The sequence below is a fragment of the Pinus tabuliformis genome, chromosome 6 (assembly GCF_031772625.1).
Source record: "Pinus tabuliformis cultivar Carrire ecotype Pingquan chromosome 6, CPIR1, whole genome shotgun sequence".
NCBI classification, from domain to species: Eukaryota; Viridiplantae; Streptophyta; class Pinopsida; order Pinales; family Pinaceae; genus Pinus; species Pinus tabuliformis.
The window spans coordinates 833,936,580-833,962,972 of record NC_142292.1 but is presented as its reverse complement, the minus strand read 5'-3'; the positions used below and the strand labels follow the sequence as shown (position 1 = coordinate 833,962,972).

Sequence of the window (26,393 nt, the reverse complement as noted above, 5' to 3'; positions counted from 1 at the left end):
GACGGATACAGGTAAATCACTTAGCAGCCATGAGCTCCTATGGGATAGACTTACATGATAGGATCTTGCAGGCAGGCCAACAAGATGTCAAATATATGGAGATTATGCACAGGTTGCAACAGAGTATAGGTACAAGTACAGGTGGTAGTACAAGTATAGGTACAGGTGATAGTACAAGTATAGGTACATGTGCACAAGATGTAGACTATTTCCTTACACCAGATGGATTGGTCAGATTCAGAGACATGATATATGTGTCATACAGTAGTGAGCTCAAGAAGGTGATCTTGAGAGAGTTTCATGCGAAACCATATTTGGGTCACGCAGGCTATTAGAAGAATATGACAACAGTGAAGATATTTTATTATTGGCCGAACCTAAAGGGGGATGTAGCAGGGTTTCTGGCTAGGTGTTTTGATTGTCAGTGTGTGAAGGAAGAGTGTAAACATCCAGGTGGATTGCTACAACCGATCACGATTCCAGAATGGAAATGGGAGGTCATTTCCATGGAATTCATCACAAGTTTTCCGAGGAAATTGAGACAACATGATTCCATCATGGTTGTTGTGGACATGTTGACAAATGTTGCACACTTCATTACAGTGAAGTCTACATTCTCAGGTAGCGATGTGGCATAGGTATCAATTAGAGATGTGGTAAGATTGCATGGTGTTCCAAAGAATATTTTGTCAGGTAAGGATGCAAAGTTTACTTCCAAGTTTTGGAAGGCGTTATTTGCAGGTTTGGGCAAAGAGTTAGCCTTCAATACAACTTATCATCCACAAATAGATGGGCAGACAAAGAGGGTCAATAGGATATTGGAGGACATGTTAGGGATGTATGTGATGCATCAACATTGAAAGTGGGAAGAGTACCTTCCACTTGTAGAGTTCACTTACAACAATGGGTATAATGAATATTTGAAGATGAGTCCATTTGAGGCATTGTATGGGCGGAGTTGCAATACTCCCATTGTTGGAGTGATCCATTTAACAGGGTGTTTATTGGACTAGACATGTTGGTGGACATGGAACAGGAAATGCAGGTGATCAAGAAGAATCAAAAGGAAAGATAGGATAGGCATAAGAGTTATGAAGATCGAAACAAGTTGTTCAAGGAGTTCCAGTTTGGGGAACAGGTTTACTTGTGCATCAAACCGAAGAAGAGCTCCTTACGGATTGGATCATGTGCCAAGCTGGCACCCCGATTTTGTGGACCCTTCAACATTATTGATAGGATTAGGCTAGTAACCTATCAACTTGCACTACCTCTGACTGTAAAAGTCCATGATGTTTTCCATGTATCATTTCTTAATAATAATGTTAAAGATGTTGATCATGTGATTGATTGGTCTATATTGTAGGTGGAACCAGATGGAAATTCTAGCTGGAGCTTCAGTGTATATTGCAGCAAAAAGTGATCATGCTCCAAAACTGAGAAACAGAGCAAGTTAAAGTGCAATGGAAGAACTTTTGGCCCGATGAAGCTACATGGAATATCATGTGGATCAGATGTGGGCTATGTATCCTTCCTTGTTTGCCGGTTGAGGCAAAGCAGTTTTGGCATGGTGTTTTGGTATATGTCTTAGTATATGCTTTGGTATATGTTTTGGTGATGTTGGTTTATGTACATATGTATATGGATGTAAATATTGCCATGAGCTATGTTATAAAGCTCCAATAAGGGGTATGGGTGTCATGTCATTATAATGGTATGTTGTTATGTTTTCATGTTGGTTTTCTTCTCAGCAGGTTGATCATTGTAAATACTGAAACAAGCTAAGTTATAAAGCTCCATTGGAAATATATCTTGCTTACAACAATTTGGTGGTTATAGGTGTTGTTGAACATCGAGGACGGTGTTCCCCCAAGGGGGAGGGTTATGCAATAGCCCTGGTGAAAATTCCATGTAATAAAAGTTAATAAAGGAAAATAATAGCCACGTTTGATGGGACACTTATTCCAAGCTGAATGTTGGGCAAAATCCTAGTGATGGGGATTACGTGTGATTTATTAATGGCTAAGGAAATTGGAAAAGGCAATCGATAAGGCTTTGAAAAGGCAAAATGGAATTAATTGGCATTTTATTAATGAAATAATGGAAATTAGGAGAAAATGAAGGTGAAAGGTCACAGGTTGCATGTGAGGAGGAAAATGAAGGAAAATGGAGAAAATAGAGGCCTCATCCATAAAAAGTCTTCTGAGGATTAGTTGGTAACCTTTTGTCTATTCAGTTTTGGGGCTCTCTCATTATTTTCTCTCTATCATACACTTGGAGACTTAAAGTTTTCTTGGAGAACTCTTGGAGGGTGTGGTATACTTGGATTTTTGGAGTAGGAAGGCAAGGGAAGAGAAGGAAAGTGCAAGAGGACATTGGGATCAACAACTAAAACTAGATTTTCTTGCAGTTAGTGAGTTGCATGTATGTTTTCCTCACTAGTTTTGGCATGCATGACATATTCATGTGGATTTTTGGTCATGATTTCTCACTGGCATGGAGGATTGCCTAGATTGATAGTGGATCGCCTAACCTTTCCATTTCTTGGATAGTCATGGAGATCGTGAGTTTATTTCCTTGTTTTTCTTTGGTTGGTTCTCATATTTCCTTAGCTTGGGTTGAGTTACTAGTTCTTGGAGCCTTGGTTGGACAAATTCTCTCGAGCCCTGTAACAGCTTGGGTTGAGTTACGAGTCCCATAGCCTTGGTTGGAAAAATTCTCTAGAGCCATTGGTGGGTTGAGTTACTAGACCTGAAGCCTTGGTCGGACAAACTCTTTAGAGGTCGAAGGTAGCTGTGGGTTGAGTTACTAGTCCCGGAACCTTGGTTGGAACAAACACTCTCAAGCCATGGATGGTTGGGATAAAGACCAATATGATGATGGTTTTGTGATGTTCGACCGTGAGGTGGAATCACTGCTTGATGGGTTGAGGTAGATGGCTTCTGGAAGCCTTGGATGAGTTTTGATTGATGTGTTCTATGAGATCCCACATTAATTCTTGGAATATGGCATGAGGGTGAATGGCTAAAGAGAGATTTGGCTTAGCCATTCTACGATTGGGTGGAACGTGGAAGGCCCATCCCAAGTTTGGATTTTTCATCATCAATATGAGGTTATTTATCCTTGTATCTATATGAGTATTATACTAGATTATATGTGGTTTATATGGCTATGATTTCATTGGTATTTTTGTTGCTATTATGCTAGTTATATATGTGTTTTATGCCATTAGCTATGTATGGCTCTCATCATTTTTTTACTTGTAAATGAATGATCATTAGTGTGTCTATGACTTCATGGATGAAATGGTAGTTAATATGTAGAGGCATCAATGTCTCTTAGCAATTCTAAGCTAAGTATGAGACCCCTATGCTTAGTTATGTTATTCACACCTGTAGATTACATATTCATGATATGTTTGATGAAATGCCTATCATGGCTAGTAGGGGTCCAATCAAGGTCTCATTCAAATGATTGCTTTTTCATTTTCATTTCATTGTTAATTTACTGTTCTGAGGACATGATTCAATTCTGGGCAATGACCTGGGCTCTCCGACTGAAATTGTCGCTTAATTCTTGGGGATGTTGGCATAGAACTGAGCAAAAGAGTCCCTGGATGCTGGCTTGCAAGCCTGTGAGAGCATTTAGAGGTCCTTGGATGCTGACATGCCCATAGAATGAGAGTGTCCAGAGGTCAATTTGTCCAAAATTTCAGTGGGACCCAAGGGAAAGCTACCTGAAGCATTGGATTGGTTCCTGAGGGTCCTAAGGATGATGTTGAATGTTTGTATGGTGTGTTTTCATCGGTTCCACTTCCTAACGTGACTTAGGAGGTTGAATCATATCATAGTGTCCTCCCGGCATACATTATGGTTGCTTGGGTATCTGTGGGAGGAGGGTGTTACATTTGGCTTGTCAATAGAGTAAATATGCCTTGGTTGTTCACATTGTTAATGATTTTCTTTCCTACAAAAAAATCTTGTGAAAGAAAGAGCTCAACTACAATATGTACTTCAAACTTATTTTCTATTGTTCAACATATTTCTTACAAATTATAATATTCTTGCTTACAATAGATAAGATTCATAGTGGTTTAAATGATTTTTCTTGTCACTTTTAAATGCTACTTTCTGATCTTTGTTGCCATTTAAAATTCTATACTTTCAGTGTAACAACTGACAATATGACATTGTTTATTATGGTCATTTAGTATCATTTTTAGTCTTTTATATAACTCAGGTTCATCACCATTGTAATTGTTTCAATGAACAAAAAAACTTTTAGCAAACAAAACTTAAAGAAAATGTCTACATTTTGAAATTACTAGCCTATTTAGACTACTTGTTGTAACTACAAATATTGGATTCATTATATACTTTACTAGGAGCTCCTAAGTGGTAAACCTCCTTCTCAAATATTTCACTTTCAAATTGCTATTCTTTGTTTCACTGTTCTATCATTTTGGATTTCCATGCTTCAAAATTTGTTAGAATGAACGTTGAATTCTTTCTTCTTAGAATACATTTTCATATGCCTTGTGCATCCAGGTTTCAAGAATGGATGTGTCAAGAATTCATTAGTCATTGTTTAGAAGGTTAATGATATTATTTATAGTGCCATCAACTTTTCTTTGCAACATTAAGCATTGTTAACATGTTAAGCCAAAAAAATTGAAATTCATGTTGCTAGTTATCACTAGTTCCATCTCATTCAATATGTTTTTGTAGGTATTTGCATGAAACTTACTCCATCTTCATTAAATTTGTGAAATTAAGTGTGGTCATCATGTTGATTTCTTGATAAATTCATTCAATCATGATAACACTTAGTTATCTTGAAGCCAATATGATCAAGATGGATGTGGTCAAGTGGTAAATCGAGACCAATTCCCCTTAGAATGTTGTTTTACTAATGCGACCAATTGTTATGATACACCTAGTTCAATTGTTACGATATGTTGTGATAACTCTAGTTTAATAAGTTTAGATGGTTTGTTCTAGGGATTAAATCCTATCTTGAAGCCAAGATGGTCAAGTTGGATGTGATCAAGTGGTAAATCGAGACCAATCCCCCTTAGAACGTGTTGTTTTGTTAATGAAACCAATTGTTGTGATGCACCGAGTTCAATTGTTGTTGGATAGCCAAGCTATATGTGGTCAAGTGGTAAACCGAGACCAATCCCCCTTAGAATATGTTGTTTTGTTAATGTGGCCAATTGTTGTGATACACCCTGTTAAGTTGTTGTGATATCTTGTGATAACTCTAGTTAAATAATTCTAGGTAGTTTGTTCTAAGGATTAAATCTCAATGGAATTTGTACCCCTAGATTGTGGTATCTACTCTTAAAGTTATAGTCATATTTGTCAAGATTGAATCTTCAAAATGGTCAAGCATGTTGTGATTAAGGGGTAAATGAAAGATTTGGGATTAATACCCCCATAGAGATTTCTATTGTGTTAATTCAAAGATTTGTTGTGATATCATTACTTAACTAAACCTAGGCAGTTTATATCTAGAGGAATATATACCACTATGTTGTGGCATCTATGACTTTATTTGACATTTTTGTTTCCTTTTTTGATTAGTTTTATTTTATTTTATTTTATCTTTTATTTTTGCAGTTGGAGAGTCTTCTTGCTATGGTTGCAGGAGTATGGTCTGATGAACCTAACCTACAACTTGAAGCAACGATCCAATTCCAAAAGTTTCTTTCAATTGGTATTTACATCAAATATTATGTATTAATTGTCAATGAACTGCCATTTTGTTTGTGTTTGTTTTTTCCATCAGGAAGCTGACCTTTTGTTTTGTTCTTTTGACAGAGTGTAGTCCTCCTATAGAGGAAGTTATTGATTCAGGTGTTATTCCTCACTTTGTTGAATTCCTGGCGAGGCATGATTTTCCACAGCTGCAGGTGAAGGCCCCAATTATTTTATGTGTACATGATAGAAAGCAAGAGTGTACTTGATTGATTATCAAGTTGAGGGATTATGTTTTCTTTCCCCCATAGGAAATAATGTTTTAGTGGTATGAAAGTGGCTTTGTGGCTTTTTCCTACTTGATTACAGTTTTAAGCAACATGGGCTTTGAAAAACATTGCTTCAGGAACATTAAAGCATACACGAGTTGCGATTGAACATGGAGCTCTGCCAATATTTGTACAACTACTAAGTTCACCAAGTGATGATGTTCATGAGCAGGTTAGAGAACTATTTTTTAATGTTTCTAATACAATTTTTTTATCCAACATTTATATTCTACAGTAGAGCATTTTTCCAAGAAATTTAGTCCAAGTTTTTGTTTCTGCATTTGGCCTATAATTCCATTGTTATTTAATATCTTTCCCTTTTACATTAATAGGTTGTTTTGACATTGGGAAATGTGGCCGACGACTTGCCTAAATGTAAAAATATAGTTCTCAGCCCTGGTGTCTCGATGCTACTCCTTGCTCAACTAAATGAGCATGCTAAGCTTTCTATGTTGAGAAATGCCACTTGGACCTTGTCTAATTTCTGTCGAGGCAAGCCACAACTTGCATTCGACCAGGTAGGGAATTTATATTGTTGATTTTTTAAATAATTTTTCTTTGCTCGTTCTATCAATTTGTCATCCTTGTCCATAGAAATATATGTTGCAGGGCTGAAATTTTCATAAACCATTTTCTTGCAGACAAAGCCAACACTACCAACACTTGAGCATCTGATTCATTCAAATGATGAAAAATTCTTAACAAATGCTTGCTGGGTTCTGTCTTATCTTTTTTATGGAACATATGATAAAATTCAGGTTGTGACTGAGGCTGATGTCTGTCAAATATTGGTTGAGCTTCTATTGTAAGCATAAATACTGAAAAATTGATGAACATTTTTGAGTTTCTACCTATTGTTAACATTGTAGATAGGTGTATTTCGTGTAAGGATATTAATGTTATGGTTAAGAATGTGTTCTATTAGTTCCAGATTTATGTCTTTAGTTAAACATTAGAGGTTGATCAGTGCTATTATTTTTCTTTAAGGAATTTGAAAATTTCAATTCTACATGTTTTGTCTTTATACTCAACCATATCCATCTGTTCTTATCCCTGCTCTCTAGACTGTGGGAAATATTGTAACTAGAGATGATGTACATAATTAGGTTTATCATGTCTCTATTGACATCTAGTTTGAAACTCAAAATATTGCATATCAATCTATGATGTACACATTCGAGTGGGGATTTAATTAATCTTCTATAAAATCCCCCACATAAATCAAATGCTTTAGTGAATTCTTCAGGATAGAGTGAATACTTATGTTTTATTTGCTAGATTATGTTCTCAAGTAATTTTGTGGGGATGTGTTGCCTCAGTACATTATCAACAATCAGGAACTTCCCTGCCTCTTGGCACTGTTGACCCATAATCATAAGAAAAGTATCAAGAAGGAAGCATTCTGGACCATCTCAAACATAACTGCAGGAAACAAAGATCAAATACAGGTTCCTTAGCTACTGCTTTATAGTTTAAGAATGACACTTCATTGAATGTATTATTCCTTATAAAATGTTGTTTAAGTTCATGTATCCTGATTTTGGATTGGTTTACAGGCTGTTATCAATGCAAACATCATTCCTCCTCTTGTACAGTTGTTGCAAATTGTTGAGTTTGATATCAAGAAAGAAGCAGCATGGGCTATATCTAATGCTACTTCTAGTGGTACACATGATCAAATAAAGTATGTATTTAATGAATATATATGATCAACACAAGCATTGCTAAAATGGGTTGTCTAGCAAAGGGGTCAACTTACAAGATGTAATGTAATGAGATGTGTTTGCTGATAATAGTCAGTGTGATGTAGATGTTCAAGAACTTGTGTCAGTTGATGCAATGAGACAAACTACTGATTCTTTCTTTTGTTTGTAGATATATTGTGAATCAGGAATGCATTAAGCCTCTATGTGATCTTCTAGTCTATCTAGACCCAAGAATTGTAATTGTTTGTCTCGAAGGGCTAGGGAACATTTTGAAAGTTGGGGAAGCAGAGAAGGACTTGGGGAACAATGGACATGTAAATATATATTCACATCATATTGATGATGCTAAAGGACTTGAAAAGGTTGAGCACCTGCAAACTCATGACAATAATGAAATTTATGAGAAGGTAGTAAATATTCTTGAAAATTATTGGTTGGAAGATGATGAAGATGACCAGAAGTTACCTGCCACTGGAGACACTGCACAACCAACATTCAATTTTGGCGCAAATCAACCAATAATTCCTTTTGGTGGATTCACCTTTGGTTGAAAAGGTATAATTATGTTTTACCGCTATAACATTGGTTCAATTGTTGGTTTTCTTTTTAGTATTAATTTTCTTTAACATACATACCACTACCAAATTTCAGGAATTTCAGTTATTGCAACCCAGGATAACTAATTACTATGGTTTGGAGTGATTGTGAAGATTTTGAGAGCTTTCTTTTCTACTAGAGTATTTGGGGTACTAAATTTGTTGGATTTATTTTTATAATCATCTAATTTATCATGCCTTTTGCACTCTTTGTATCAATGTCAAATCATTTTTTGATATGGTTATATATGTTCATTTTCATTATTAAGTTGTCTTTGTATATATTTGTCTCAAGGAATTCTAGTTGTTTTGGAACTTCCTGGAAAGACCATCCAACACTTTTAGCATGGCAGAATAAGCCTTGTGCTCCAATTATATGAACATGGTGCAGCCTGGTTTGCACAACTGGGTGTTATGTCATACATTTTTTCTTAGCCCAGTGCTAACTACTCTTATTTCAACCATCTTCTTGGCTATGGGGAAAAGACATGGGGAATTTTGTGTCTCCATATTCTGCACCTATCATGGATGATTACATGTACTTGTCTTGCAAAATTTGCATAAATGTTGTACAATACTTGAAATAAAGAAACTGCATCTAGTCCCAAAGTGCTTATGATTGGAGATACAAGTTTCCTAGACTGTGATTAAATGAATCAGTATTGAAAATGACTTTGAAATATAATTCCTATGGTTCATCCATTTTATAAAAAAATTAAGTGCGCTCTTGTCTTTTCATATGAGTGTTGGAGTACATAATTTTGGTAACAATTGTGGGAATGAAATGGAGTTTTATTTGTCTTTTTTTCACCATCTGATGAAATTCTAATTGATGCTTAGGTTCATAACAATATTATCAAGAACAAAATTCATGTTCAAATTGAGCATGTACAACCATCTAGGTACGTAGATGATCCCTTGTTAAGAAGAAAACATAGTGGTCGATTAAAGGCTAAAGCACGTGGCAAGCCTCCTCTCAACACCAAGAGGCAGCTTGAAGGCCCTAAGCCAATATTTATTGTTGAAGTTTGCAACATCACCTCCTCTCACATCTACCCACTTTAACTAGCTTACCTAGGGTAAACATGAGATGAAGGGTTACTATGATATGACTCAACCTCCTAGATGACCTTAAGGAAATGGAGTTGACACAACAAGACCTTACTAACTTCCCTCAGGTGCCACATGACCTCGAGGAGTGTCCCAACCCCTCCAAGTTTCCAATCCCTGATACAATTCACCTTTTCACTGACCTAGAGCCCCAACCACTCCCTTTCTAAGACCTTCATGTGACTATGGGTTCCCAGTCGCTCCCATAGGCCTGTATCAGTTCAACTATGGCTTTATCTGCGAGTGCAATGCTAACGAGATCGAGAATTAAGGTTACTTTCTAGGGCTGGGGCTAAGCCTCTGCTTAGAAATCCATGAAACTTCCAGAACTCATTAAAGACATGAAGACAATGCTTGTAAACCAAAAACTAGAACCATGACTTGACCTAACCATCCCCACATGGGACTGACATTTTTTCAAACAATTGGTAGATATGTCACCTACAAGTCATGAAAGCAAGTTTGAACATAAGGGACTAAAAAATTATATGAGGTTTAACTAGAAGGGTCTCTACCTTCTCACATTATTTGTCATTATGAGTAAAAACATGAATAGATCCATGACTAAGATCAGTTATATAAACATTCCTATAACCAACATATAACCAGATAAATAACCATAAGAGAACAACCATTAAAGCCACATAATAACAAGTACATTTAGTTACCAAAAGAAAGAGAAACTTAGATTTTATTAAACATACGAAATTACCTACCAGGTTTGGGACTTTCACGTTCCACCCAACCATAGATTAGCTGAACTAGATATTTCTTTTAGCCAATCACCCCTGTGCCATATTCCAAGCATGAATGTGGGATCTCATGGGAAAAACCAATCCATAAACAACCAAGGGAATCCAGAAGTTAAACCACCTCCACCCTCACCATACCATGATCACACCTAAACTGGTGCCGAGATCACAAAACCGAACCAAGCTTGGATGCCTAGGAATTTCTTCACCATCCTTGAGGAATTTTCCTATCTCCACACTCAGGATTTACCGTGTATCCCACCATTACTGGTCAAGGGATTCCTAGGCCTTTGGGAATTTTCTTGAGACCACCTCACCCTATATTCAAAAACCATCTGACAATCCAAATTTCAAACTGAGAACAATCCCATCACACCATGACTATCTGGAAATGACAAGACTAGGATAGAATCCAATATCGAATCTCGACAAAATCCATGCCACTGACAATAAAATAACCATATATCAACATGCACATACCATGCATGTCAAAACTAGTTAGGAAACCACACATACAATTTGTTACCTGCAAGTATTCCCACTGAAGTTGCTTGATCCTTGTCTTCCTTTGCTTTCCTTGTCCTTCTTTTCTTTTCCTTTCCTTGCTTGCTTACTTTCTTTCTCCTCTTGAGACAAATTCTAACAGTAACTAACAATAAGCTGACAAAAAACTACCAACTGATGCTTTGAGGTATTTTTATTGATGAGGCTTCTAATTTCTTCAATTTTCCATTATTTTCCTTCATTTTCCTCCTCTCATGCAATGAGTGACTTTTCACCTTCCTTTTCTCCTAATTTCCATTATTTTCATAAATAATGTGCTAAAAATACCCTTTTTCCTTTCCAAGGGCCTTAGCCATTGCCTTTACCAATTTCCCCTTAGCCATAAAACACAACAAGTGATGACCACTAGGATATTTTGCCCAAAATTTAGCTTGGAATAAGTGTCCCTTGTCTGTTGTCTTATTTTAATTTTATTAACTCTTATTACATGAAATTTTAACCTGGGGTTGTTACAGACCCTTCCCCCTTAGGGGAACACTGTCCTTAGTGTTAAACCACACCTAGACCTAGAAAAACAACTAAAGAGAAAAAGCATAATGCCTATGGAGCTTTATAACTCATCTCGTTACAATATTTACAATAACATCCTATTTAAAAGCAAAACCATCATGTAAAATATGACAACATGACAACCATATCACTTATTGGAGCTTTATAACTTAGCTCATTGTGGTATTTACAATAACAACTATATATAAATATGTACAAATACCAAGACACATTTTCCTTCACCGGAAAGCAATGAAGGATACATAGCCTGCATTTGATCAACCATCACCCATGTAGCTTCATCAGGCCCAATGTTTCCACACCACTTTAACTTGCCCGAGTATTTTGTTCTAGAGCACGAGATGTTTTCGCCGCAATAGGCATTGGGGTTCCGACTAGAATTCTCCTTCTTGCTCCACCTACAATAGAAACCAATCAATAACATGATCACCATCCTTTACATATCTTTTAAGCAATGAAACATGAAAAACAACATGGAATTTTACTCTCGGACGCAGTGAAAGTTTGTAGGCCACTGGTCCAATCCTCTCAAGGATCTCAAAAAGGTCTGCAATACTGTCAAGGATCTCTTCTTGGGCTTGATGCACAAATACACATGCTCCCCAACTTGAAACTCCTTAAATTCCCTATACTGGTCTGCATAACGTTTTTACCTGCCATGTGCTGCCTTTATATTTTTCTTTATAACCTGCATTTCCTATTCCATGTATGTCAACATGTCTGATTCAATAAGTACCCTGTTCACTAGATCACTCCAGTTGATGGGAGTGTCACAACTCCAGCCATATAGTGCCTCAAACGGACTCATCATCGGTGACTCCTGATAAACATTGTTGTATGAAAACTTAACCAATGGAAGGTACTCCTCCCATGTCCTCTGCTAGTGCATGACATACATCCTCAACATGTCCTCCAATATCCTGCTGACCCTCTCTATTTGTCCATTTGTCTGTGGATGATAAGTTGTGTTGAAGGCCAACTCTATCCCCAATCTTGAAAATAATTCCTTTCAAAGCTTGGAAGTGAACTTGGCATCCTTGCCCGACACAATCTTCTTTGGAACACCATGCAATATCATGATCTCCTTGATGAATACCTGTGCTAACTAATCTGATTGGGAAAATTAGTTTTTCTGTGCTAAAATTACTTTTCAAAATATATTAAATGTGCTTGAGGATTTATGAAATTATTTGCAAGTCTAAACATGGGTTTTTGAGCGTTTTATGTAATTTTTATGTGCAAATTAACATAAATAAATGACTAAACAACAACATATAACATACATAAACATCACCATAAAAAGTATCACAATAGCACATGATGAAGGATTTCACCCCTCTTGGGCTATGTCTCCTTGGTTCAACTTCCAATGGCTTGGTCCTCTCCATTATGCTAAAAAATATGAATACATTAGTCTACAATACTCAAAAAGCTAGGAAACATGTTCCAATGGCTCTAAAATGCCCAAAAATGCCTGTGTAGCCTCATTTTGATCTTGATTTGGTCAAAAACTCATCAAGTTATGATTTTCTTAAGTTTGGCTGCTATTCGTTCTACAAACTCCCCAAAATCTGGCACCTAACCCACAATTTCGCCCTAGAATGTGTTAACGAAGCGCCATTTTGTCCAAAAGCCAATGCAAATTGTGGGCACCTTAATTCGGCCTCTAAGGCATAAAGTCTAAAAATTTTGGGCACGTAGGGGCCACATGCCTGAGGATAAGGCCAACGACCCACCCCCACCGGTCGGGCACCCCTGCTTGTCTCCACTGGTGGTGCAACCAAGGGCTAACCCCCACGGGCTGGCCCTACCCCTGAATGGCACATTAATAAACTTCAAATATTTGTGGAGTTCTTTATGGTTAAGAACTAAATTGAATGGCACGTTTTTTGTTGGATTTTCTCGATTGTTGTTGGTCACGGGTTCGACCCTCGCTGCCTCTGCCTAGACTTGAACCATAATTTTGGTGGCCCCTGGGTTGCCACGTGGCAGCCTTTGGTTGGGCCACATGTTAGCCTGTGGTTGGCCACCAACCAACCAATAATAATACACCAAATTGCACCAATGAAAATGCACCACTTGGAACAACACAATTCACTCAGCCCATTGACCAATCAACCTGCCACATACACCTTCCTAGTCAGCTCCATGTCAGCAGTATGGACTGCTAATTGGGCTGTCAATTTTTTTTAAAAATTCACATGTTTGGGAAAGTGAACAGAACATGATTCTGGGAGCATACGGTGTCCGTTTCGTGCGAAATGAGTTGTGTCGAATTCAGGATGACGAGCACTACGTGGTAATATAGGTTCCACACTGATCTGACAACATTGAATTTTGAGCTATTTTTTAAGCACCTGATCATTCCTCCCCATGGAAGCCTTTTGGACCCCAAAAGATCACTTTCAGTTGTCTAGCAGGTGAGGGTAAAATTACCTCACCTTTCCAATCTCGATCCATTTGGCCTTTAAAGGATTTGTTCCCTTGAGACCCACTCAAAGGTAATCCACATTCCCTAGTTTTGAAGACCTTGTTCTTCTATCAAGAATGATGTCTTGTTGTAGTTCATCAAGGTATTCAGAGGAAAAATCCTCAATGGAAGGAGTTTGGACATTTTCTCCTTGATCTTCAATCACAGGAGGCTCATACAACCTTAAGTTCTCAACATTAACAACAACATAAATTTGCATATATGAAGGAAAATCCAACCTGAAGGCATTGTTACCAATATTTTTCAAAATTCTGAATGGACCATATCTAATTGGTTTTAGCTTTTTACCTTCTCCTTGGAGCCTCTCTTTGTTAATGTGAAGCCAAATTTCATCACCGACTTGGAACTTGTGATCTCCACGATGCTTGTCATGCCTTGCTTTGCACTTACCTTGGCTCTTTTCAAATTGTTCTTGAACTCTTTGGTGTACCAATTGGATTTATTCAATGAACCTTCTTGCTTTGTCTATGTCACTATGACCATCAATAGAAACATCTTTCCAAAAAATGAAATCCAAAGGAGGCTTAGGCAAGTATCCCAAACATGTTTCAAATGGAGATGTTTGAGCTGAAGAGTGCTTGGCCTGATTGTAAGCATGTTGAATATAGTGCAAATTTTCATCCCACAACTTAGGATGCTTGCTACAATACCCTAGTGAATATGTATCACTATCATCTTCACCACCTTTGTTTGACCATCTATTTGCGGATGAAATGTTGTACTCTTTTTCAATTTGGTGTCCATGAATCCCCACAAGATTGACCAAAAATTCCCAAAAAAGCAAGAATCTCGATCACTAACAATGGATGTGGGTAATCCAAAATACACTCATAAATTCTGAAAGAATAACTGAGCAGTTTGTTTAGCTGTAATTTTATTTTTACATGGCATCAAAATACACATTTTGCTAAACCTATCCACAACTACATACAAATAATCATGAATTCTTTTTGACAATGGAACACCTCCTACAAAATCCATAGAAACACTCTCCCATGGTCATGAAGGAACTGGAAATGGTGTGTACAGTCCTAACTTCCTATTGCTAGGCTTACTGACTACACATAATGAACATCCTTTAATAAAACGTGACACACTTTCAAGCATACAAGGCCAATAAAAATACCTATGTAGATGTGCCACTGTCTTACTTAAACCGAAATGACCAGCAATAAGAGAAGTATGTGCCTCTCTTATGATGTTGAGTCTTTCTCCTTGTGGAATGCAAAGCTTGCCAAGATGGTACAACAAGTTATCATGCAAATGATAATCCAATTCCTCTACTTGGTTACCTTGACTCAAGATTGCATAAACATCCTGAAAGTCATTGTTTAATGCATATTTCTTAATATAAATTTCATGCAAAATAGAATTATGCCTGAGTAAAGTAGCTGCACTAATAATAGGCCTAGAAAGCATATCGTCAACTTTATTCTAGATACCTTTCTTATACCTTATTACCAAGTGGAATTGTTGAAGACAACCCATCCATCAAAAGTGCCTTGATTGTTGCAACTTAGATTGAGATTGCAAGTATTGCAATGGTTGATGATCATTGTGAATGATTGTTTCCTTACCCATCAAGTAGTGTTTCCATTTTTTCACATTTTTCACCAATACATATAATTCCTTGTCATATGTAGGATGATTGTTCACCACACCATTGAAAGTTTCTGAATGAAAACATATAGGCTTACCATGTTTCATGAGGACTACACCCATGGCCTAGTCACTAGCATCAGTATGGATCTCAAATGACTATCTCAAGTCTGGAAATGAAAGTACTGGAGTTGAATTGATATTTTCCTTCAATGCATCAAAGGCCTTTTTCTATTTGCCTCCCCACTGAAAAACCTTTTTAACACTTGTCAATGCATGCAAAGGAGCTGCTATAGAAGAAAAGTTAGTAATAAATTTCCTCCAATATTGGGTTGCTCTCAAAAAACTTCTTACCTCAGTAACTATCTTGGGCCTTGGACAATTCAAAATGACATCAACCTTGAAGGGGTCTATTTTCAGCTCACCTCCTCCAGCAATATGACCCAAGTAAATTAAATAAGTTTTTCCAAACTCACACTTTGACATCTTTAGATACAACTATTCTTTCTTTAAGACATCAAGTACTCTTCTCACATGCATGACATGTTCATCACGACATTTACTGAAAATTAAGATGTCATCTAAGTAGACTATAACAAACTCATCAAGAAATGGCCTCAACACATCATTCATCACACGTATGAAGGTAGCAGGAGCATTACATAAACCAAAAGGCATAACTAGCCATTCAAACAAAACTTGTTTTGTTTTGAATGTTGTCTTCCAAATGTCTTCTTCAATAATTCTAATTTGATGGTAGCCACTCCTTAAGTCCAACTTAGTAAAATACTTTGCATCTTTCAATTGATCAAGTAAATCATCTATTCTAGGCAATGGGTAATGGTTCTTTAACATAATCTTGTTCAATGCATAGAAGTCCACACACTTGCACCATGTTCCATCCTTCTTTGGCACTAAAACAATAGGTGAACCACATAGAGAAGTACTTGGCCTGATGATCCCTTTATCCAACAACTCTTGAATTTGTTTTTAAATTTCTGCACTTTCCATTACTGACATCCTGTACATGCCAATGTTAGGAAGAGGACTATCTTGTTGCAACTGTATCTCATGTTGGATTCCTCTCTTGGGAGGTAGTCCTTTTGGTTCCTGAACCATCTCATCATATTGGTTAAAAACATCAACCAATTAAGATTTCAATATTGAATCACATCCTTGCAAAGCTTCATTATCAATATCATTCTTGGGTTTGATAATTAGAAGCACATAATTCTTGCTTCAATTCACTAGTATTTTCATCTTCCCCACATTAACAAGTGAAAGATTTAGTTTCTTGCTATGAGCTCTCACAATATATTCTACTCTATCTTTGAACAAATGGTATTTGTTTTCATGTCTATGGATGATAGTTTTTCTGTCATAGAGATAAGGGCTGCACAAAACTATACCACATAATATGTCTAATGACACAAAACGATGTAAACTTTGAAACGAGAATTGATACCGTTATCCATTTCGTAGAGATAGCAAAAAATTTACCCGATTTTAAAAAGGGGCGATGCAGAATACACCTTTTTTTTCGGAGCATATTTTTGACCCTTCAAATTTTCTTATATATCAAATATAAATATTTCTTTTTAAATGTTAGTGATTTTCATGCTGATTTTGAAACATGTTGATGCAACATCAACCTTTTTCCTTAGAGGGCTTATCTTTGACACTTTAAAATTTTGTATATCAATTTTTTTTTTGAAATCATGATTACTTAACAAATTTTCTAGTTGTTTTATTTTTCTTTTTTTAAATGTTGATTAATTAAAAAAGCAAATATAAAAATAAAAAGAAAAAAATAATATATATATATATATATATATATATATATATACCATTAAAAAAAAAAAAAAAAAAATCTAAGTAACTATAAATAGAAAGTTTTTAAAAAACATTAATTTTTTTTTAAACAAATTAGATTAAAAAAATAGAAAATAAAATAAAACAAAAATAAAAATAAAAAATTATTAAAATTAAGATATATATATATATATATATATATATATATATATATATATATATATATATATATATATATATATATACTTATACTTAAAAAAAACCAAAACAAAACAATTAATATATATATATATATACAATTTTCAATTTTCAAAAAATAAAAAGAAGTTAAAATTGGAAAAAAACATAATTTTTTGATTAAAAAAAATAATTATATATATATATATATATATATATAATCGATTTGAAAAAAAAACATTTAATATTTTTTTCCCGTAGAAAAAGTCGTAGTTTCTATTAAGTCAAAAGAAATTACATTTTGTAGATGCTGAGCATATGCATACTGAGGCTGGGTGCCTCTCATAACTGTCTAGAAGAGACTGATAATTGTTCCAAAAAATAAAACTGTAACAGGTCAACAAAGTGAAATCATTCCTCTCCTCCAAATATCTCCACGCAGGGAGTGTGCACCTCGGAGAGGTACATATCCAAAAAACCAGCAGAAAAAAGAAACATATACAGGATATGTTTTCTATTGTTTTTATCGTTACTGTGCAGCTGTAGCTCGCTGCCCAAAAAAAACATTAATACTATGTATGTCTGCCATAGTCGATACAGAAATATATATAAACAGTTTGTATATGAGAAACATAAGAAATAAACTGTGTTTAGTGCATGTTGGGACCCCTTTCAGTGTTGAGCATCCCTTTGAGCCTGATGATCATCAAAGGGTCTGTGATAGTGCTGAAAGAAGGTTCTATCCAGTTCTTCTTGTATTAGCCAGTCCGCTTCTTGCCTCTGCGCTGCTTGCTTGGATAAGTAGTCCGCCCGAGAGTTGCGCTCCCTGTAAATATGGTGACATTCAAATTTTTCAAAAGCATCTGTTAGTCTAAGTGCCTCATCCAGAATATGTCTCAAAGAGAAAGTAGTGCAAGTTGATGTTCTGGTGAGCCAATTGTAGACAATCTTTGAATCTCCAAATAGTTGAAGTTTTGTGCAACCTTTCTCATGTGCAAAGGAAATGAGGTGTTTTGCAGTGGTGAGCTCGGCAAAATTGTTTGTGCCTCTTCCTAGGTGAATTTGGAGCATGAAGTAGTGATTTTCTCTGAGATAGAGGAGGGCTCCCCCCCCACAACCTTCCTCTTGGGCTGAGCCATCAAAGTAAGCCCAGGGGATAGATTTATCTATGAGTTCCGGGGTTATGGTCCGAGGGGGGGCCGAAGGAGTGTCATCAGGTATAAGAGCAAGATCTGCAAATATGTGGGCAATGATAACAGGCCAGTGAGGTGGTTTTTGGTCAAAAATTGCACGGTTTCTTGCTATCCAGATCGACCAGCACATGAGGAGGGGGATGTTATTTTCTTTTCCGGGGTGCTGCTCCTGCCAGTTTTGCCAGGCCTCGATGATGGATAGGCCATGCCAACGATGGAGTGAGGGGGAGCGAGTGGAAAGAAAGGCCCATTGTTCTTGTACAACTGGGCAGGTAAGGAAAAGATGTTCAGTATCTTCATCATTCCTTCTGCATAAATGGCACCAGAAAGGTCCATAGAAGGATCTTTTTTTCAAGTTTGCCCCGGTAGGAATTTTGTTGTAAAGAATAGCCCACATGAGCAGTCTCGTTCTGGGGGCCGCTTTTAGTTGCCATATTGCTCTCCACCATTGCTGTGTGTTGTCTGGCTGATATGGATGCATGAGCTGCATGTATCCCTCCTTTGGGGTGTATGTACCATTTTTAGCTAGTGCCCAAACTATCTCGTCTTCCTCCTCCGTTATTCTGATGTGTGCTTGTGTGAGTGCCTCAGTGAAAGACTCCCATTCTTGTCTCCATTGTTCCGGAATGTGGAGATCTTGTGAGGTCCTCCAGGCCTGTTGAAGAAAACTGGAGTTTTCTTGGTTGGCAATATGAGTAACATGTGTGGCCCCCTGATCCTTTAGATGTGCTATGAGCTGCCCAGACAATCTATGCATATTTCTGCATCCAATCCAAGGATCTATACCGATGCGGACATGGTTCCCCTGATTAATTCTCCATGTGAGACCCTCCCGAATTAGGGGAAGGGAGTTTAGGACTGCTTTCCAGATGATTGAAAATATTCCACTTCCCCTGTGTTCCCTTCGGATCCAGCTGTATATGCTTTCCGGTGCAATGTATTTCTCCATAACTACTTGTTTCCAGAGACTATGAGATATGAGAAGTTGCCATCCCAATTTTGCTGTCAGAGCATTTGCAAATAAATCTAGTCTCTTTATTCCCCAGCCTCCCCATTTTTTAGGTCTTGCTATGGTGTCCCATTTTACCCATGCGAAGAGATTTCCCTGTTTTGTCCCCTTCCATAAGAACCTGCAACATATTTTTTGAAGTCTGGATAATATCCCTCTTGGTATCCATGCCAGAGACATCCAGTACACCGGCGTTGCCTCCAGCACTGCTTTTATAAGAGTGAGTCTTCCTGCCCTTGTGAGGTATCTATTGTACCAGACATTAATCCTTTTCTCCACCTTTGTGATTAACCATATCCAATCAGCTATTCTGTATCCTCCATGTTTCACCCGGAACCCCAGATACTTCAGTCCTTCCTCCATAGGGTGAATTTGAAAGGGGAAGCGATTTTTTGTGTAGATGACTTCTTGTGGAGTGCAACCAAGAGCTGTTATGGTAGATTTTTGAACATTTATAACCATCCCTGTTGCTTTCTGGAAGAGATCAAAAACATGTTGTAATGCAGATGAGTCAGCCATGCTTCCATTTAAGAAGATCAGTACATCATCCACAAACAGAAGATGTGTAAGGGAGCAGTTGTCCGTGATTTTAATCCCTTTTATTCGTCCTCTTCTGTGTTCAGATGCAATCAACCTGCTTAGCCCTTCCATAATGAGAAGAAACAGGAGGGGGGATAGGGGGCAGCCTTGTCTGAGGCCTCTTTCGGCAGTGAAGAAAGGGGTGGGGGAGCCATTAAGGAGGACACTGAACGGTACATCAGAGATACAGCTCATGATTCTTTTAATGAAGAGGAAAGGGAAACCCAAATGGGTGAGGAGCATTCTGATGTATAGCAAATTTACCCTATCAAAAGCTTTTGAGAGGTCCACCTTGAGGATCATTCCTTTCAGATTTTTGCTTTGCATAGAGTGAAGAAGCTCTTGTGCAGTACCAATAGCTTCATGGATCCGGCGCCGGTGAAGGAAGGCAAATTGTTCGGAGGAAATATTGGCCGAGAGAATGGGCTTGATCCTGTTTGCTAGGATTTTGGCCAAAATCTTATAGAGGCAGTTGCAGAGCGAGATAGGCCTAAAATCATTAAAGGACTCTGGCTTATCAGATTTGGGGATGAGGGCAATGAAGGTGGCTTTGATGCTCGAGGGGATAGATCCATTTAGGCTGCAGTGATTGATAGCTTTGAGAATGTCTTGTCCTAGCAGCTCGAAAAAAGCTAAATAGAACTCAATGGTCCAGCCATCTGGTCCCGGGCTCTTGTCCTTTTGGAAGCCTTTGATGGTGGCTTCCAATTCCTCCAATGTAATATCTTTAGTGAGCTCCTCTGCATCTTCCTCATCCACAAATCTTGGGAATAGTTCTGCCACTCTCATGATTTCTAACAGACTTGCTTGTCCCGGGGCCTTGTATATGTTCCTGAAGTGCGAAGAGGCTAGATAAGCAAGTTCTCCAGGACTGCTAACCGGATGTCCATGATCATCTTGCAGCTCCCAGATAGTGTTGATCGCCTTCCGCCCATTTGCAAAACGGTGGAAAAATTTTGTGTTCTCATCCCCCTCCTTGAGCCAAATGGCTCTGCTTCTTAGTCTCCAGGAGTCCTCCCTGTCTCTGAGAACCTGAGTCCTCCTTTTGATGAGGTCTTCATACATGGATTTCTGATCTGGGGATAAATATGTTCCATCTGAGTGGGATTCAAGGGCCTCGATAGCTTGTTCCGCCAGAGATATTGTTTGATCATCCTGTTTTCTCTTCGATTTTGCCCATTCTCTTGAAATCACTTTGATTTCGGAGAGGTTTCTTACAAAGCCAGAGGTAGGGTCCACATCCTCAGGAATTGGGTGTGCTTTCCAGAAGTCCGAAATCAGCTTGATGTAGGTAGGATCCCGGAGCCAAGTTGAATTAAATTTGAAGGGGGCTTTTTGGGTCTGTTGTCTTACTCCCATTTCTAGGAAAATGGGTCGATGGTCCGAGATCCCACCACTTCCCACCCACTGTCGAGATCTAGGGTGCTGGTTGCAAAACACTTCCTTCATGATGAATCGATCCAACCTTCTAGCTAGGATTTGGTCCCCTGTTCTGTTGTTCTTCCATGTGTATTGGATTTTTGTAGAAGGGAGATCAATCCAATGATGATCTTCTAGCAGTTGCCCAAAGAAGTCAGAGAGGGGGTCGATTTGTGCCAGATGTCCCCATGATTCAGAGAAACCTATTGAGAAATTTAAATCTCCACCCAATATAATGTTCTCAGCTTGGAGAAGTGGGGAGCCAAGGAGCTTTTGCCAGAAAAGCTCTCTGTTTAGGCAGGGTCCATAGACATTTATAATTTTAAGATTTTCCTCCATGTCTTTTGAATATATATCTGCCCCCAAAAAACCCCCTCCACCCCAGATGTTCTTTAGATGAATGGAGTTGTTCTTAAAGCCAATAGCAATGCCTCCTGAACGGCCTGATACATCGATAGCTGAAAAAGTCCACCTAAGCAGCCATGAACCAAGTAAAGAGGTAGATGAGTCTGCTTTACTTAAAGTTTCTTGTAAAAAGATGACATCCACAGGGTTTGAGAGTAAGAGGCGCTTCAAGGCCGATTTTTTTTCCGGGCTGACCAACCCTCTGCAGTTGAAGGACAAGATTTTCATGGAGGGGGGTGGGGGAGGGTGTCCTTCGCTCTAAGGGCCCTGTGAAGTGTTTGCTGTCTGCCAAGGTGGACCTCGTCCTCTGCTTGCTTCTGAGCTATATGCATAGATGAAGGTCAACCTCGCCCCTGCTTGGGCGAGAGGATAAGGGACTCCACTGACAGCCCAATGGAGTCCGAGACTTTCAGCTTAGTGGTCGAGCGGGTGGGGTATCTCGGAGAAGAGTTTACCGAAGGGGAGGGCGAAGGGAAAGAGGGGAGGGGGAAAGAGGGGAACGAGGAGGAGGAGGGAAAGCCAGATGGCTTCGGGATGGGGAAGGATACATAAAGCGAGTGGGGATGGGGTTGGGAAGGGCATGCATCCTTAATCAGGTCAAGGGCAGACGGGGAAGAGGGAGGGGATCCTGATAGGGGGGGCATACCAGAGGAAGATAAACTCAAAGATGCATGCAGAGAAATAGAGGGAGACGAAATAGAGGACGTACCCAAAGAGAAGACAGCTCCCTTTGTGGCTTTTGAACGCGTCAGAGGAGGAGACGGAGGCCGAGCCGGGTTTGAAACTTGCTTCTTGCGGCGGGGAGCTGGAGGCGCTTCCACCGTGTCCGATGTGATAATGTGGTCCGTCCTCGGTGCCATCGCTGCCGGAGGGACAGGTAACCCTTCTGAGGTGGGCAGGTCCTGGCCCGTAGCTATTTGCTGGGTCTTCTGGAGGAGGGGGCAGTCCTTGTATAGATGACCCACTTGGTGGCACCTTCTGCATCTATAGGGGATGCCCTCATAATCAATCTTCTGCTTCCTTGAAGTGGATTTCCATTGAATAGTGATATTTTCCGGCACTCCCCCTCTGGTGTCCATGTGCACTAGGATTCTTGCATAAGCCATCGAGCCCGTCGAGATGTAGGATTTATCAGATTCCATGAAAGTGCCGAGCGCATTCCCAATTCTCTTGAAGATATCTTCAGACCAGTACTGCAGGGGCAAGCCCGGTAGTCTGACCCAAACTGGTCCAATGCCTAACAGCTCCGTCTCCGGGTCGAAAAGGGGCGTCCACCGCTTGAGAAGGACCGGAGCTTTCTCAAAGTGCCAAAACGATGAAAGAACCCAGCTCGTGTGGTCCGCCCTTGCAAATCTGAGTGCGAACCATCCTCGCACAAACGTCTGGACAGATGGAATCTCCGCGAGGTATTGACCCCAGATCTCAGTCGCCCATTGCTTTATTTTTTCCGTCGAGGTATGTCTGCCTTGAATCCGGCCCACAAGGACACAGTCCGCCAGATCCATGGCTTCCCCCCACTGAATATCCTCTTCCAATCTCAGAAAAACATCCTCAGCAGTGGATTTGAAACAGCGTTGCTTCTTGGAGGGGCGGGAGGACATGCGGCCTGGGATGGCAGGAGCCTGAGAGCCCGCAGGGGGAGGAACAGGTGGGGGGGGGGGGGGTGTGGAATAGTCCCGGGGGTGGGGATGGCTTCAGGGAGAGGGGGGACCGCGTGATAGCTGCCAGAGGGAGCGGGGGGGACCGAGGGAGGGTTTGATACCGAGAGGGGAGGGTTTACCATAGGAGGAGGAGGGGTCTCCATAGGGATAACAGGAAGAAGGGAATGGGATGGTAATCCTGCAAAGGGGGGGTAATGCCGTTCGGGGAGGATTGAAGACAGTCCGCTAGGAATCCGAGGGAAGATGGAGAGGGAACTGCAAAAGAATTCCAGGAAGAAGGCTCGCCAGGGTAAAGGGAGGTGGGGAGGGACGGGTCGATTGATGGAGAAAGATGCTCTAGACTAGCAGACATATTGCCACTGTGCAGACCCCCGGATGATGTAAACGTGGAGCGCCAGATGGAGCTTTCCGCCAGAGGGGAGCCCGAATAATCCACTTCTTCTGAGTCCATGTCGACAGCTGCAGGTGCCCACCTCGGATAGCTGGTAACCACCTATTGAGCCCTCCTCGAAACCATGTAACCGCTTAGGGTCAGCGCCGGCAGCAGGGAATACCGTTGAGACTATGCAGTGGGGAGATCTTTGTTTACAGGTCGTTTTCTCCGGTGGGACTGAAAACGACCTCCTTCATGCGCTGTCTGCCGATCAGGCGGGAGAGCTCCGTTCCGATGCAAGGAGAGCAGGTAGCCTGGTGAAAAAACTAGGGTAAAAGAAGTAAATGGGGGAGCAAGGGTAAAAGGGTTAAAGGGAGCCGCGGGCCGCGAGGAAGGTAAGAAAACTGGCACGGATAACAAAGGATGAGGGACCGTACGGGGGAGTGGGGGCTTATAGGACTGTAGAACGGCCTGCAAACCCCTGTCAGTAGGGTTTCATATTCTAAGATGCAGAGCCGACCCCCGAGTCGATCTCATCATGCAACAATAAACTCCTTATTCGTTTCGCCACCAGATCACTTATCTCTTATAATTGTGTGCAAGTCTATAAAGGATGATTCTTCATTCACCACGTCAAAGGCCATCTTGTCAAGAATATTACTTCAAAAAAAAAAAACATTTAATATTAAAAAAGAACATATATATTTTTTTTATTTATAAAAACATTTAAAATTAAAAATAAACAAAATATTTTTTGATTTAAAAAAAAATATTTTGAAAATATATATAGTTTTGAAAAACATTTAAAATTTAAGAGATTTAAAAAAAAATATTAAAAAAAAAAATAGGCAAAGTCTTTTGGTAGAAATCACATAAGAGAAATTTTGAATACAGAAAAGAAAAAAAATTAAATAAATAAAAATAAAATAAAATAAACATATATATTTAAAAAAAAAAAAAAAAAAAATTAATATTAAAAAAATTTGTGTTTTTTTTATTTAAAACAAAAAACAAAAAAAAAACTATTGCTGCCCCCTAGGACCGCGCCCCCATGGGTGTCTGGCTGATTTCGTGCAGCGCCGTAGCCCAAGGCCGCACCCCCACAGGCGGTCGGGTGACAACTAGTTGATTCTGGGAATCAGATCGCCGTCGCCTGGCAGCCCGTGGGGGCATGGCCCTGGGCGGCAAAGCAACGTACAACTCCATCACCCAGTGTCGCGCCCCCACTGGCGACTGGGTAGCAACAACAATTTTTATTGTTTTTTTGTTTTTAAATAAAAGAATATACGTTTTTAAAATATTTTAAATGAATTAAAAAAAATTCGTTTTTTTTTTATGTATTTTTTTAAAATATTTTATTTGTATTTTTTTTTTAAATTTTAAATTTTTTTAAAAAATATGCATATTTTAAAAATATTTAAATGTTTTTTTTAAATGATTTTAATTTTTAAAAATCGTTTTTTTTTTAAAATCATATATATATATATATATATATAATGTTTTTCGGTTTTTTTTAATATATATATTTTATTTATTTCTTTATATTTTTTTATTTTTATTTTTTTAGTTTTTTAATTCTTATCTTTTATAGGTTAATTTTGTTTTTTCTTTTTAACATTTTTATGATTGATTTTTTTTGTTTTTGTTAACTTTTTTCATTGTTTTAATTTTTAATTTTATGTTTTCATTATCTTTTCGAAATTTTAATGTTTTTCGAAGTCATGATAAAATCTTTTACAGCATTATTTCAAAATGTTGAAAATTTACCCTATAAAAAAAAGGTGTTATTCCAGCATCAACACTTTTAATTTTGAGGGTGTTTTTTGCACAATTTTTGAACATAAAAATTCGGTTTTAGTGGCATTTTTTAAAATTGTTGAAAATTTACCCTAGAAAAAAAGTGTTATTCCAACACCAACACTTTTTATTTTCAGGGTGTTTTTTGCACAATTTTTTCACAAAAAATTTGTTTTCACTGCCATTTTTAAAACATGTTCAAAATTGACCCTAAAAAAAACCATCGTTCCAGTATACACACTTTTCGTTTTGAGTATTGTTTTTCATGTTTTTTGGGGGTTTTTTTTGCAAGAGTTCTTGTTTTGAGTTTATAGTTCCCATTTCAGAGTTTACATTGTTAGAACATCAAGCTCCACTTCATTTATGAAATTTGTAGTGATGGTGAATTTTAGTTTACACTTTCTAGTTACTTGCAATTGTGCATTGTCGACACCCATCCTAGTTGATATGGTTTATGATGTGGAATGGTTTCAAAGTTTAAACTTTTAACAATGTTTTCAGAGATGAGATTGGCTTGAGAGCCACTATCAAAAAGAGTATCCATTAGGGGAATTTTGAGGTCTAAAATGGGTCTCCTAAGAAAATTTTAAATTAATAGTGGAAATAATAGAATAA

The 26,393-nt window shown here is 38.4% G+C and overlaps 1 protein-coding gene and 1 pseudogene across 1 annotated transcript; one reads left to right on the top strand and one right to left on the bottom strand.

The window, feature by feature from the left end:
- The first annotated feature begins 5,636 nt into the window (after nucleotides 1-5,636).
- Nucleotides 5,637-8,282, top strand: LOC149261449 (importin subunit alpha-1-like; annotated as a pseudogene).
- Nucleotides 8,283-18,014: 9,732 nt separating this feature from the next.
- On the bottom strand, nucleotides 18,015-23,548 carry LOC149261448 (uncharacterized). Its single transcript, XM_089369267.1, has 3 exons — nucleotides 22,657-23,548; nucleotides 21,156-22,000; nucleotides 18,015-21,047 (listed from the first exon to the last, which is right to left on the bottom strand). The coding sequence occupies exons 1-3, from the start codon at nucleotides 23,546-23,548 to the stop codon at nucleotides 18,015-18,017; spliced, it is 4,770 nt and encodes a 1,589-aa protein (XP_089225393.1).
- Nucleotides 23,549-26,393: the final 2,845 nt, after the last annotated feature.

Bases quoted from the DNA above. Each gene is read 5' to 3' on its own strand.
- LOC149261448 (XM_089369267.1), bottom strand. From the start codon at position 23,548: ATGTCCTCCCGCCCCTCCAAGAAGCAACGCTGTTTCAAATCCACTGCT. The intron at 22,001-22,656 runs GTACGTCCTCTA...GGACTTTTTCAG, and splicing joins GGGAGCTGTCTTCTCTTTGG to CTATCGATGTATCAGGCCGT. The intron at 21,048-21,155 runs GTTCTCAGAGAC...AATGGGCGGAAG, and splicing joins TCATCAAAAGGAGGACTCAG to GCGATCAACACTATCTGGGA.